A 9,903-nucleotide genomic window follows, 5' to 3' on the forward strand; every position below is an offset into this window, starting at 1 on the left:
ATAGACCAATTAAGTGACATAACGTTTGATGTTTATCCATAAAAATTCCACACTTTTAAAATAAAAAAGTTTCTCCATTTTGAAAACAATTTGATTCTTTGCCATTTGAAAATCCTCAATACACACCAATTGTTCTTACAATAGAAACAGATAACCTGTTAGTCCCTTTGTTAGAAAGCTGGTTCTAACTAGAGCCTTGAGATATTCGACAACTGTTCACTAGAACATTTCCATCACAGACTGTTGCAAGAGTTGAGTTGAGTTGCAAGCAAACAAAAGGAATTGTGCTTATTGAGCTCAAGAGCAAGATAATTCCATGCCTGCAGTCCCTCCACGTCCATGCAGTAGGAATGTCATGATGGTGAAACTGCTTCTTAATATGCAATATAGAACACCCTATCAGTCAATATGGTTCCCGCGCATTGTCGTTCTTGTGACTCGGGCGCACTGTTGCTGGGGGTGGCGAAATAATGCTCCATCTCCTTCAGCCTCGCTACCAGCTTGAGCACACCTTACCGTGCAGCCGGATCATCTCCTGGTAGCTCAAGGATGGAGATCTTTGCCTTGTCATCCCACCCACTGCCGCCACCATTGCCACTGCCGCACCGCTTCCAATTTCCCTACCACAGCCACTTCCCAATCCTATCCCGAACAGCGATCTAGTTCGCCATTGCCAGGGCTTGCTCTATCACTCCCCGGCCGCCCCACGGCGCTGAAAACCATGGATGATCCCTTAAATCATCCTCACATTTCCACAGTTTAGCCAAGAACGCAGCCAGGTCTTTGCTCAAACACCATCGAGCAAGATCGATACCCAAGGGAGGGAAAATTGTTATCTCTTTGAAGGTTCCCAGAGCTCCCAAGGAACACGTTTTCATACTTGGAAATTTCTTTGGCTCAGCCATGCTGTCTCACCACATCATCAATTCCTTTTCGCCACGCGGGCCTCCTCCACGCCGCAAATCAGGAGGAGTTTTATTCAGGAGGCACAATTGGTTCTGCTCTCCCTCACGTCAACTATCTCCCTTGCATATAAGCAACTTGGCATGATCGTTTAGTTCACTCAAGCAAGACTTCTTCAAAATAGAACACTACTTTGAAGTGTTCAAGAGGATCTCTTTTTCGTTCTTTTCCTGGTGTTTTAATGTCCTTGAAGAACAGGGACTTTGAGTAGTTTAATGGTTTAGTTTAGCTCCAGTTTCTATGAAAACTGCCCCCGGCCCCCATCGAGCGCTTTTACTTTTACGAAAAACAACAGGCTTTTCTGCCCGTCCTATACCCACGTTTCACATGCACACGGGCATGTACGCGCAATATAACAACGTATAGACTGTATCATCTCACCATACGAGCAACTAAGAAGATGAGAACTTCATGGCTAGTAGTGTTCTTCGTAGCTTTGGCACTGGAGATCTTGTGGAGCTCGAGAGTGAGTGGATTCTATGGCGATAGCGCTGCGATTGAGTCTGTCAGTCGCCGTGGAGCTCATGTTGGAATTGTCGTTCCAAACATGTACGAGTTTACACCTCTGCTCGAACAAGGAAGATTTGTTGCTGATGCCACGATTCCCTTCATCGATATTGGAGGTTGTTTCATCACACTTTGAGATTTCTCGAGCTTGGAATCTCTTTGTCTCTTTCAGGAAGAAGGTTTCATATCGGAACAATCCATGGAAAGCGTTCCATTGTCGTCATCTCTGGTCTTTCCATGGTTTGCAAGAAGTTATTTCTCCACAGCTTTTCATATGAATTGATCGAATGTCTCGCAGCTCAATGCCGGGACCACGACGCAACAGCTGCTTGACCATTTCCGGATCGACGTTGTCCTTCATTACGGCATCGCAGGAAGCTCGAATCCTTCGCTTCACATCGCGGACGTGAGCATCGCTTCTTCGTGGATTCACACCGGCCTGTGGTACTGGCAGGTTTGTCTCAAATCCGAAACTTTAATAAGATATTCAATCTCAAGAAATCTTCTCATCTTGCAGCGGTATGGTCAAGGTCCCAATGACGAACTCTCTCTGGAGCAAAATGGAGACTACACTCGTTTGCTTGGCAATCTCCACTTTGGATCATACAATGATCCCTCAAATGAAAATTCCGACAACAAGCTGGGACACATCTATTTCCAGCCCGAGGAAGTTTTTCCCATCACTGGTACACCAGAAGTTAGACAACACGCATTCAAAGTTCCAGTCTCAAGAACACTCTATGAAACCGCGCAAAGAGAGCTGATGGTAAGTCTTCTCTAGATCTTCTTCTAACTTCCATTGGTTTTTCTAGAATTTGGAGCTCAAAGCATGCCTCAACTCCAGTTCGTGCTTGAGCTCCGAGCCCAAAGTTCTCTTCGGTCTCACCGGATCCAGCGCAAACGTTTTCCTTGACAACGCTGCTTACCGCACTCTTCTCTACGACAAGTTTGGAATCTCGAGCGTGGACATGGAGTCCGCCGCAGTGGCTCTGGTAGAGTTCTCTAAGATCTTCCCCTTGTGGTTTCCAAAATCTCATCTTGATTCTTCCAGACTTGCTACGCGCAAGGCAAACCTTTCATCATCTTTCGCTCCATCTCCGACCTCGCTGGAGGCTCGGATCACTCCAACGAGGCGATCCAATTCAGCGACCTCGCGGCCGAGAACGCGGTGATTGCTGTCGTGGAATTCATCCGATCATCCCACGCGACGTTTTAAGCCAAGCTTGTAATCGTTTGAAACAGTGATGAAGTTATGGGCAGAGCTCGTAGTATCATAGAGTTTGTGATCTTCGGTTCTTGACCCCGACAATGTAAGCGTTCCAGGCGTCACACTGGTTGAAGCTCTCGAGTTCTTCGTAGTCTCCTTTATCATCGTTTGTGTTGTCAAGGCCATTCTTTCTCTCGAGCAGCTCGGGCCTCTCGCACAGCCACAAGTGAGTTGAATCGAATCCAGCCTCGTCTAGGCAGTCACGAACCTCTGGAATCGTCCACCTGGGAACACATATAACAAAAAGAAAACACTGATTGAATCGCGAACTTAAGACCGAACTTACAATCGCCAGTGGTACGAAAAGGCGTGACGAAGAACTCTACGCGACTTGGCCAGCTGGAAGTGCAAGCTTATCCTCGTTGTCCTCTTGATAATGTCGAACTCTTCTTGCTCCCAAGTGTACTGGCACAAAGCAAACAAAGTAATGGAATCGCTGCGTTTCTTTAAAGAAAAAATAAGTCTCGTACCGTGAAGTCGCTGTAGCGTCTGCGGATCCTTAGCGACTGCTCGGACGACAATCCTCCATACAGATCCATCACAAACACTCCACCTTTGTTGCTAATGGAGCTCAGTGCTTGCCGGAAGTAAGACACCAGATCCTTACGTTCCTGGAGGCAGCAGCAGCTAAAGTTCAATGCACAGATGATATCGGAGCGTTGTTCCACTCTTGTTTCTTCTGGATCTTCATCTCCTTCTCCACCATTCCTTGTCTCTACAGAAGCTGGAGATCTGTTCTCGAGCACAAACTTACCCGACTTTGCTAGCGGATGAAGCACATTCTGGTGGAACAAATGAACACGATCTGCTGTGTCACCCCGACCTCCCAGCACGTTGTTCTTGAGCCCCCAAGAGAGAGCATCGTCATCCAGATCCACGCCGACAGCTGTTCTTCGCGCGTCGCCTCGCACCCATTCTGCGCTGCTCATGAAAAGTTACTGGAGAAGCCCAAGAAAAAACTCAAACCAGATCAAAGCTGTGCCGCAGAAATCCTCGCGCATATGGAGTGGAATTCGACCTCCAACGTAAGTGAGAAAGAATTTCTGCAAGTAGCTGATCTCTCCCCGCGGAGCCTGCAAGTTTGTCCAATCTTCTCAAACCAAAAGCAAGAAAAAGAGCCAACGCTTTACTTGAACAGCGCGCTGGTACAAATCGTGCTTGAGCCCCTCGTCGCATTCCTCGTCCCCCTGCACGGCCGCCGCGCCATTGCCGTCATCGGCGCCATCGGCATCTCCCTCCAATGCGCTGTGGCAGTCGAATGCGGAAGAAGGGAGCTCCTCCTCCAAGCGCTTGCGGTGATGCTGCTTCTTCTTCCCCATTCTCTTGCCCTAAACCCCTAAACCCTTTAAGGATATTCTATTTTCCCTAAACATAACTAATTAGTCAATAGCCCTAGATTCTTCTCGGGTTCGAATCTTTTCTATGAACGGGCAAGATATAAATCCCTAAAGTATATTCCTCTCCATTTGAAAAATCATAACACTGCCCTGCACTGGCGGCCGTCAGTCAGCGCCACAATTACGCGGGCGCCTCGTGTGTGTAGACCTCCGTACGTGATGATCCAACCGATTTGATCTAGCCCCGGAATCTTTCTCTGAAACAACGCGCGAGCAAGAGGATGATCCACAGCGCGGTAATGCTGATCGCATTCTTTTCACTCCAGGTAACTACAGCTCAAGCATCCAGAGCTCCATCTCCTTCTCCTGGAGGTCAAGCTCCAGCTCCAGCTCCAGCGCCAGCGCCAGATTCTTATGAAGTCACAGTGCCAGCGGCGGCGAGCTCTCCGCCATCGCCGCCAAGCTTCCGCTTCCAAGGCTCCCGTTGTCGATCCCAGCGCTCTCGGCGCGGATCGTTCCTCGCCCTCGATGAGCAGCCGGCGGAAGATTGGGATCGGCGTGGGCGTGTTCTTGGGCTCCTTTGCCGCGGTCTTTGTCTCGCTCGTGTACCGCAGGAGGAGATGTAACGTCAAGAAAGTGGAGCATGGAAGCAAGCGGATCCCATTCCGGGAAGAGCTCTAGGAAGATCTTTTGGCCCTGACAATGTAAGCTTGACTCTCCGGTTCTTCGTAGTGGGTTGAATCGAATCGAGCCTCGCCTAGGCAGTCGCGAAACTCTGGAATCGCCAACCTGGGGAGAAACAAACAAACAGTCCACTCATTCCAGGGATAAACCAACTTAGATATGAAACAGCGTGACAAATGCAAGCTTATTTTCTTGTCAATGTCGACTTCTTGTTGCTCCAGGCCTTCGTTTGTTCTTTCCAGCCAAAATCGCATCGCGTTACTTCAACTTTTGTTTCGCACTTACGTAGGATGCGGAGACTTTTACGAGAGACGTACTGTCAAATCGCAGTAGCGTCTGACGCGTCAACAACTGCCCGGACGAAAATCCTAGCTTTCAATTGAAACTCACCATGCTTTATTGTGGATGAAATTCTCATCAGCCAAACAGGGAACCAACAACACCTTCGAAAACACCACCGATCTCGTCCTCCACTTTCGTGTCAATGCCGTCGAGTCGAGTAGCTTTGGTGGAGGACGTGAAAGGAACCCAGTGGTACACTCCATATCTTATTGAGAAGGTGGAGCTACGGATCGCCACAAGCAAGGCAAATAATTCTCAGATAACAACAAACCATCACATTGATCCTGCGCGATTCTAAGGACGGACTGAAAAGAAAAAAAGCAGTTCCTTACAGTCAGCTTTAAATGAATGATATTGATATCATACTATCAAAATGATCACAGTATTTCCATTCTCAAATTCCCCTTAGTAAATTCTTAAAGAGTATATTCTTTTTCATCCTCGGCCTCGTTCAACCGGATCGTCCGCCACAGCCGCTGCTTCCTCGGACGAAGATTTCTTGTGCGAATCCACCCGCAAGAATCCATACGTGCTGGATGTGAGGGCGCCAGGGAGCGCCCTGTGTACCATGTTCCAACCGATTTGATCGATCAAACACCGAAAGTCTTTCTCTGGATCGAGATTCGAGAGAAACAACACTCGAGCAAGGGACAAGAGGATGATCCACAGCGCGGTGATCCAGGTAACAACAGCTCAAACATCCCGAGCTCCAGTCCCAGCTCCTAAGCACCAGCTGCAGCTCCAGATTCTTACGAAGTCACAGTGCCAGCGGCAGCGACCGAGCTCCGCTCCATTCCCCAAAGTCCCATTGTCGATCCAGCGCTCCTGATTCCTCGTCCTCGATGAGCAGCCGGCGGAAGATTTGGATCGGCGTGGGCGTGTCTTGGGCTCCATTGCCGCGGTCTTCCCGTCGCTCGTGTTTCGCGAGAGTGGAGGATCCCATTCCGGGAAGAGCTTTAGAGTTGCTAGAAAAGATCTTGTAAGCTTAACTCTCCGGTTCTTTGTAGTCTTCTCCTGTATCATCGTTTGTGTTGAGCCTCGCCTAGGCAACCACGACACTCTCGAATCGCCAACCTGGGATCAAGAAAACAAACAGTCCACTCACTCCAGCGAACTTAAAATCAGCTTGATACGAAACAGCGTAACGAAGCTGGAAATGCGAGCTTATCTTCGTCTTGTCCTCTGGATATTTCCGAGTTCTTCTTGCTCCCAAGTCTCTGTTTGCTCCTTCCAGCGAAAGGTACGATTTTTCGCTGGAAAGAACAACATCAAACTCCTATTGCCTGCAAAACAAAATAAGTGACAGACAAAATGAGTGACGAGACGCCATTTTCGATTCGTACCGTCTGTGGATCCTCAACAACTGCTCGGACAAAAATCCTTCATCACAAAAGGCACTCCACCTTTCCTGCCAATGGAGCTTAGCTTTACATAAAACTCACCATAATTTTATTGTCGATGGAACTCTCATCAGCCAAACAGGGAACCAACAACACCACCGACGACTTTCTCAGTGCCCTTGGTAACTCCAGTAACCACAGTTCCCGTTCCGCTAACAACAGAACCCACAAGACCACCACTACCAGTAGCTGGTTTGGAAGCAGCGGCTGGTTTGGAAGGAGCCGAGCCACTGATCACGCCCCTGACGTTGAAAATGGACACACCTTCGTAAACACCACCGATCTCGTCCTCCACTTTCGTGTCAATGCCGTCGAGTCGAGTAGCTTTGGTGGAGTACGTGAAGGGAACTCTGCATTTTCCCCTGGTACACTCCACTGCCACCTTGGCCTGGAGCAAGAAAGAAAAGGGAAAAGAATCAAATTGAATGAGCCTGAGGCTTGAAAACTTTCTCACCTCTCCTCCGGGAGGCACGTCTTTGATGAGATAGCCAGACTGGAATGTAAGCAGGTTGGTCATCTCCTTTCCGAGCTCGGTCTCGGTGGTTTTCTCCACCCCGACTGTGACGGTGGCTTCTACGGAGGCGATCTCGGGGATTCCAGCGCTCACGGTCAGGCTGGTTTCCAGTCCCACCGTCTGGGACGTCATCCAGCGGTTGCTCGTTGATACGGACTCGGTGAAGCTGACTTGAACCTGGAGGTCGGCGTTCTGGCCACCGTTGTTCACCACCGAGCCTTGGCCGACGACCAGAGGACGGATATCGGTCACCTCCGCAAGCCCGAGAAGGTACTTCACGTTGAAGATGTGCTTGTTGCTGGTTCCATCATAGACGGTGAAGTGTGTCGCGGCGTTGTCGACGCTCGAGGAGACGGCCTTGAGCTTGTTTTCGTTGTCGCTACGAAGGACAAAGAGGCCCGAGTCGTATCCGACGCAGCGGATGGTGATCATGTTCTTACTCACTCTGGATGCGTTGAAGTGGCAGAAACGATCCTCGAGAGCGGCTTCTTTCTTTGTGTCTGCGATGATCCAGTCATCGTTGTCAGTGTCCCGGCGCCAGAAGAGCTTGCTGGTAACGCTCTGGAAGATAAAGTTCCCGTCCACAAGTGGCGTGGCCTGGAAAGCTCCCTCGAGCTCGCGGCTGTCCATGTTGCACCGCAACGACTTATCTCCCGAAGAGGCGGATAGAAACTTGCCGTTGTTGGCCTTGAGCATTAAGAAAGTCGGGAAATTGAGAGCAAGGCTTTCGGCGTTCTGCACTTCGGCCGCTGGGAAAACGTCGAGACCGTCGATTGTGGACTTGATAACGATCTTGTTCTTGGCATCGGGAGCTTCGACGATCTGGAAATGATAAGTTTTGTCGCTTGGATCCTTGGGCTCTTCATGGTCTGACGGAATTGTTCCTGGCGAGGAATTGTCGTAAAATCTCCTCCAATAGCGGCCATTTGGAGCACGGATCATCACCGTCGAATCCGAGTTGTCTTTGGAGTTGTAGAGGGCTTCATATGTTGAAAGACGGGTTCTCTCCTTGGAGGAGAAGAAGTTGAAAGGGAGGTAGTTCAAAACAGCACTCAGTGTCAGGTAGTTCCCTTCGGCATTCTTCAGCGTGAAGTAGTGGGGGAGCCTCACTGGTTTGGTGTTGGACGTCATCCCTCCTTGTGATCTGCAAACCGAGAAAATTGTTACCGAGAGCAAAGCATAAGAGCAATGCATGGAGCAACTTACAACTTGCAATGCAATAGGATGATGTTGTATGAAGACTCGCAGCTAATATTTATACAGCGGCAGAAGCATCTTGAACCACAAGCGCAAAAGGCGATAATTCTCAAATAGCAACAAAACGTCAATATTGGTTGTACTAGAAGGATCGCAAAGAAAAACGCAGAATCGTACCGTCAACTTTAGATGAATGATACATAACACCTTCTCAGAGTAGTAAATTCCCTCAAAGGTCATCCTCTACAGATTCACACTGTAAGAACATCATAAACACTTGCTTACTTGGTCGAGCTCTCAGCTTGTAATTTGAGTCCACGGTCTGCCATCTACCATCTTGGTCGCCAGTCCCTTCGGCAGCTTCACAGTTTCTCCCTGCTTGAGGATCATAACCAGATTGTTGGGATCGGCTAGAACACCGATATCTGCTATTGGATTCTTGTCTAGCACCAGCAAATCTGCGTAAGCTCCCTCTGCCACGCAGCCAATCTGGCCATCCATGTTGAAGAGCTGCGCACAGGTACTTGTCGCAGACTTAAGAATCGCTATAGGAGACTGCACGCGTGATCGTAGAGAAAACTCTTCGAGTTGATGGTCGTGCATCGAACCAAGCAAGTCCGTCCCAAAACAAATATTCACACCTCGTTGGTCTGCTAGTGCCACCACGTCTAGTCCTCTCTCTAGCAAGTCCCCTACCTGCAGGCCCAGTAAGTAGAAAGAACGAAAAGTTATCCTTCTATCACCTTTGCAACAAGCTCCGGGGCCATACCGGACGCTTCACCCTGGCGACGAATTTGATGGTATGTCACAAGAGTTGGTACTAGAAATGCACCTTTCACCTTCATCAAATCTAAGCATTCCGTGTCAGCGAGCTGCATAAAACCAGTTAGATTTTAAGTCGTTGCAAAACCAAGATAAAAGGACTCACGTTTCCATGCTCTATGCTACGGACCCCAAGCTCTAGCGCTCTCTTTACAGCTGTAGCGGTGTAGGCGTGCGCGCATACGTACTTGCCGCAATGCGTAGCCTCTTCTACAATGGCAGAGATTTCTTCAGCTGAAAACTGTGAAACAAAGTCATTTGGTGCGCAAAACCAACTAGAGAAGCATTACCTGCAAACTAGTAAGATGATCAGTTGGTGAAGAGACACCGCCAGACGCCATGATTTTGATATGATAAGCGCCTTTTCGAAGTTCATCTCGAGCAGCTTTACGAGCTTCAGCGACGCCATCGCATACCCGACCAAGGGCTAAGGAGCCCGAGCACGAGCAAATGTCGTCTTCTCCCGCCAGTCGCATATCTCCGTGACCTCCTGTTTGTGAGAGCGCATGGCCACCAAAAAGGATCCTCGGGCCAAGAATTGTTCCTTCTTCCACTGCCTGTTTGAAGATGATTGGTATCAAGACGTGTAGATCTGGAGCAATAGCATCTTCTTTCAAAAACATGAACAGGCCATAGAATGAACCTGACAACCAAATGCAGCTTCTCTGAGATGCATGGCTAGAATAAGTTGGAGACATACCTTTGCAAGTCCCCAGTCGCAGCCGCCAACGTCTCTCACAGTCGTAAAACCCCGCATCAGCATGTTTTGCAACACCTTGGTCGCCCTCGCAGTGATAAGAGAAGCCGGAATACTTGACATATCATGCAAGTTCGCGCTTATAGCCGTGACATGGACGTGAGCGTCACAAA

The 9,903-nt window shown here is 49.0% G+C and overlaps 4 protein-coding genes across 5 annotated transcripts; 1 reads left to right on the forward strand and 3 right to left on the reverse strand.

Moving 5' to 3' along the window:
- The first annotated feature begins 1,351 nt into the window (after window positions 1-1,351).
- Window positions 1,352-2,708, forward strand: LOC9636594 (bark storage protein A). 2 transcript variants are annotated; one of them, XM_002993928.2, is made up of 6 exons: window positions 1,352-1,586; window positions 1,643-1,710; window positions 1,769-1,924; window positions 1,988-2,236; window positions 2,283-2,462; window positions 2,522-2,708. In XM_002993928.2, the coding sequence occupies exons 1-6, from the start codon at window positions 1,364-1,366 to the stop codon at window positions 2,684-2,686; spliced, it is 1,041 nt and encodes a 346-aa protein (XP_002993974.1). In that variant the 5' UTR covers window positions 1,352-1,363; the 3' UTR covers window positions 2,687-2,708. The 2 variants fall into 2 exon arrangements, with proteins under 2 accessions (XP_002993974.1, XP_024523309.1); XM_024667541.1 differs by having other exon boundaries at window positions 2,283-2,673.
- Window positions 2,709-2,715: 7 nt separating this feature from the next.
- Window positions 2,716-4,064, reverse strand: LOC9636595. Its single transcript, XM_002993934.2, has 5 exons — window positions 3,868-4,064; window positions 3,704-3,810; window positions 3,208-3,658; window positions 3,024-3,142; window positions 2,716-2,961 (listed from the first exon to the last, which is right to left on the reverse strand). Exons 1-5 carry the CDS (start codon window positions 4,054-4,056, stop codon window positions 2,742-2,744), a joined length of 1,086 nt encoding a protein of 361 aa, XP_002993980.2. The 5' UTR covers window positions 4,057-4,064; the 3' UTR covers window positions 2,716-2,741.
- A 1,372-nt stretch (window positions 4,065-5,436) lies between these two features.
- Window positions 5,437-8,239, reverse strand: LOC112343674. Its single transcript, XM_024667535.1, has 4 exons — window positions 8,221-8,239; window positions 6,955-8,158; window positions 6,444-6,888; window positions 5,437-6,383 (listed from the first exon to the last, which is right to left on the reverse strand). The coding sequence occupies exons 2-3, from the start codon at window positions 8,143-8,145 to the stop codon at window positions 6,571-6,573; spliced, it is 1,509 nt and encodes a 502-aa protein (XP_024523303.1). The 5' UTR covers window positions 8,146-8,158; window positions 8,221-8,239; the 3' UTR covers window positions 5,437-6,383; window positions 6,444-6,570.
- Window positions 8,240-8,364: 125 nt separating this feature from the next.
- On the reverse strand, window positions 8,365-9,896 carry LOC9636601 (uncharacterized protein YJL213W). The gene is made up of 5 exons (XM_002993935.2): window positions 9,734-9,896; window positions 9,324-9,590; window positions 9,140-9,274; window positions 8,955-9,083; window positions 8,365-8,907 (listed from the first exon to the last, which is right to left on the reverse strand). The coding sequence occupies exons 1-5, from the start codon at window positions 9,851-9,853 to the stop codon at window positions 8,509-8,511; spliced, it is 1,050 nt and encodes a 349-aa protein (XP_002993981.2). The 5' UTR covers window positions 9,854-9,896; the 3' UTR covers window positions 8,365-8,508.
- Between the last annotated feature and the right edge of the window lie 7 nt (window positions 9,897-9,903).

This window comes from Selaginella moellendorffii, unplaced genomic scaffold, assembly GCF_000143415.4.
Source record: "Selaginella moellendorffii unplaced genomic scaffold, v1.0 SELMOscaffold_178, whole genome shotgun sequence".
Taxonomy (NCBI): domain Eukaryota; kingdom Viridiplantae; phylum Streptophyta; class Lycopodiopsida; order Selaginellales; family Selaginellaceae; genus Selaginella; species Selaginella moellendorffii.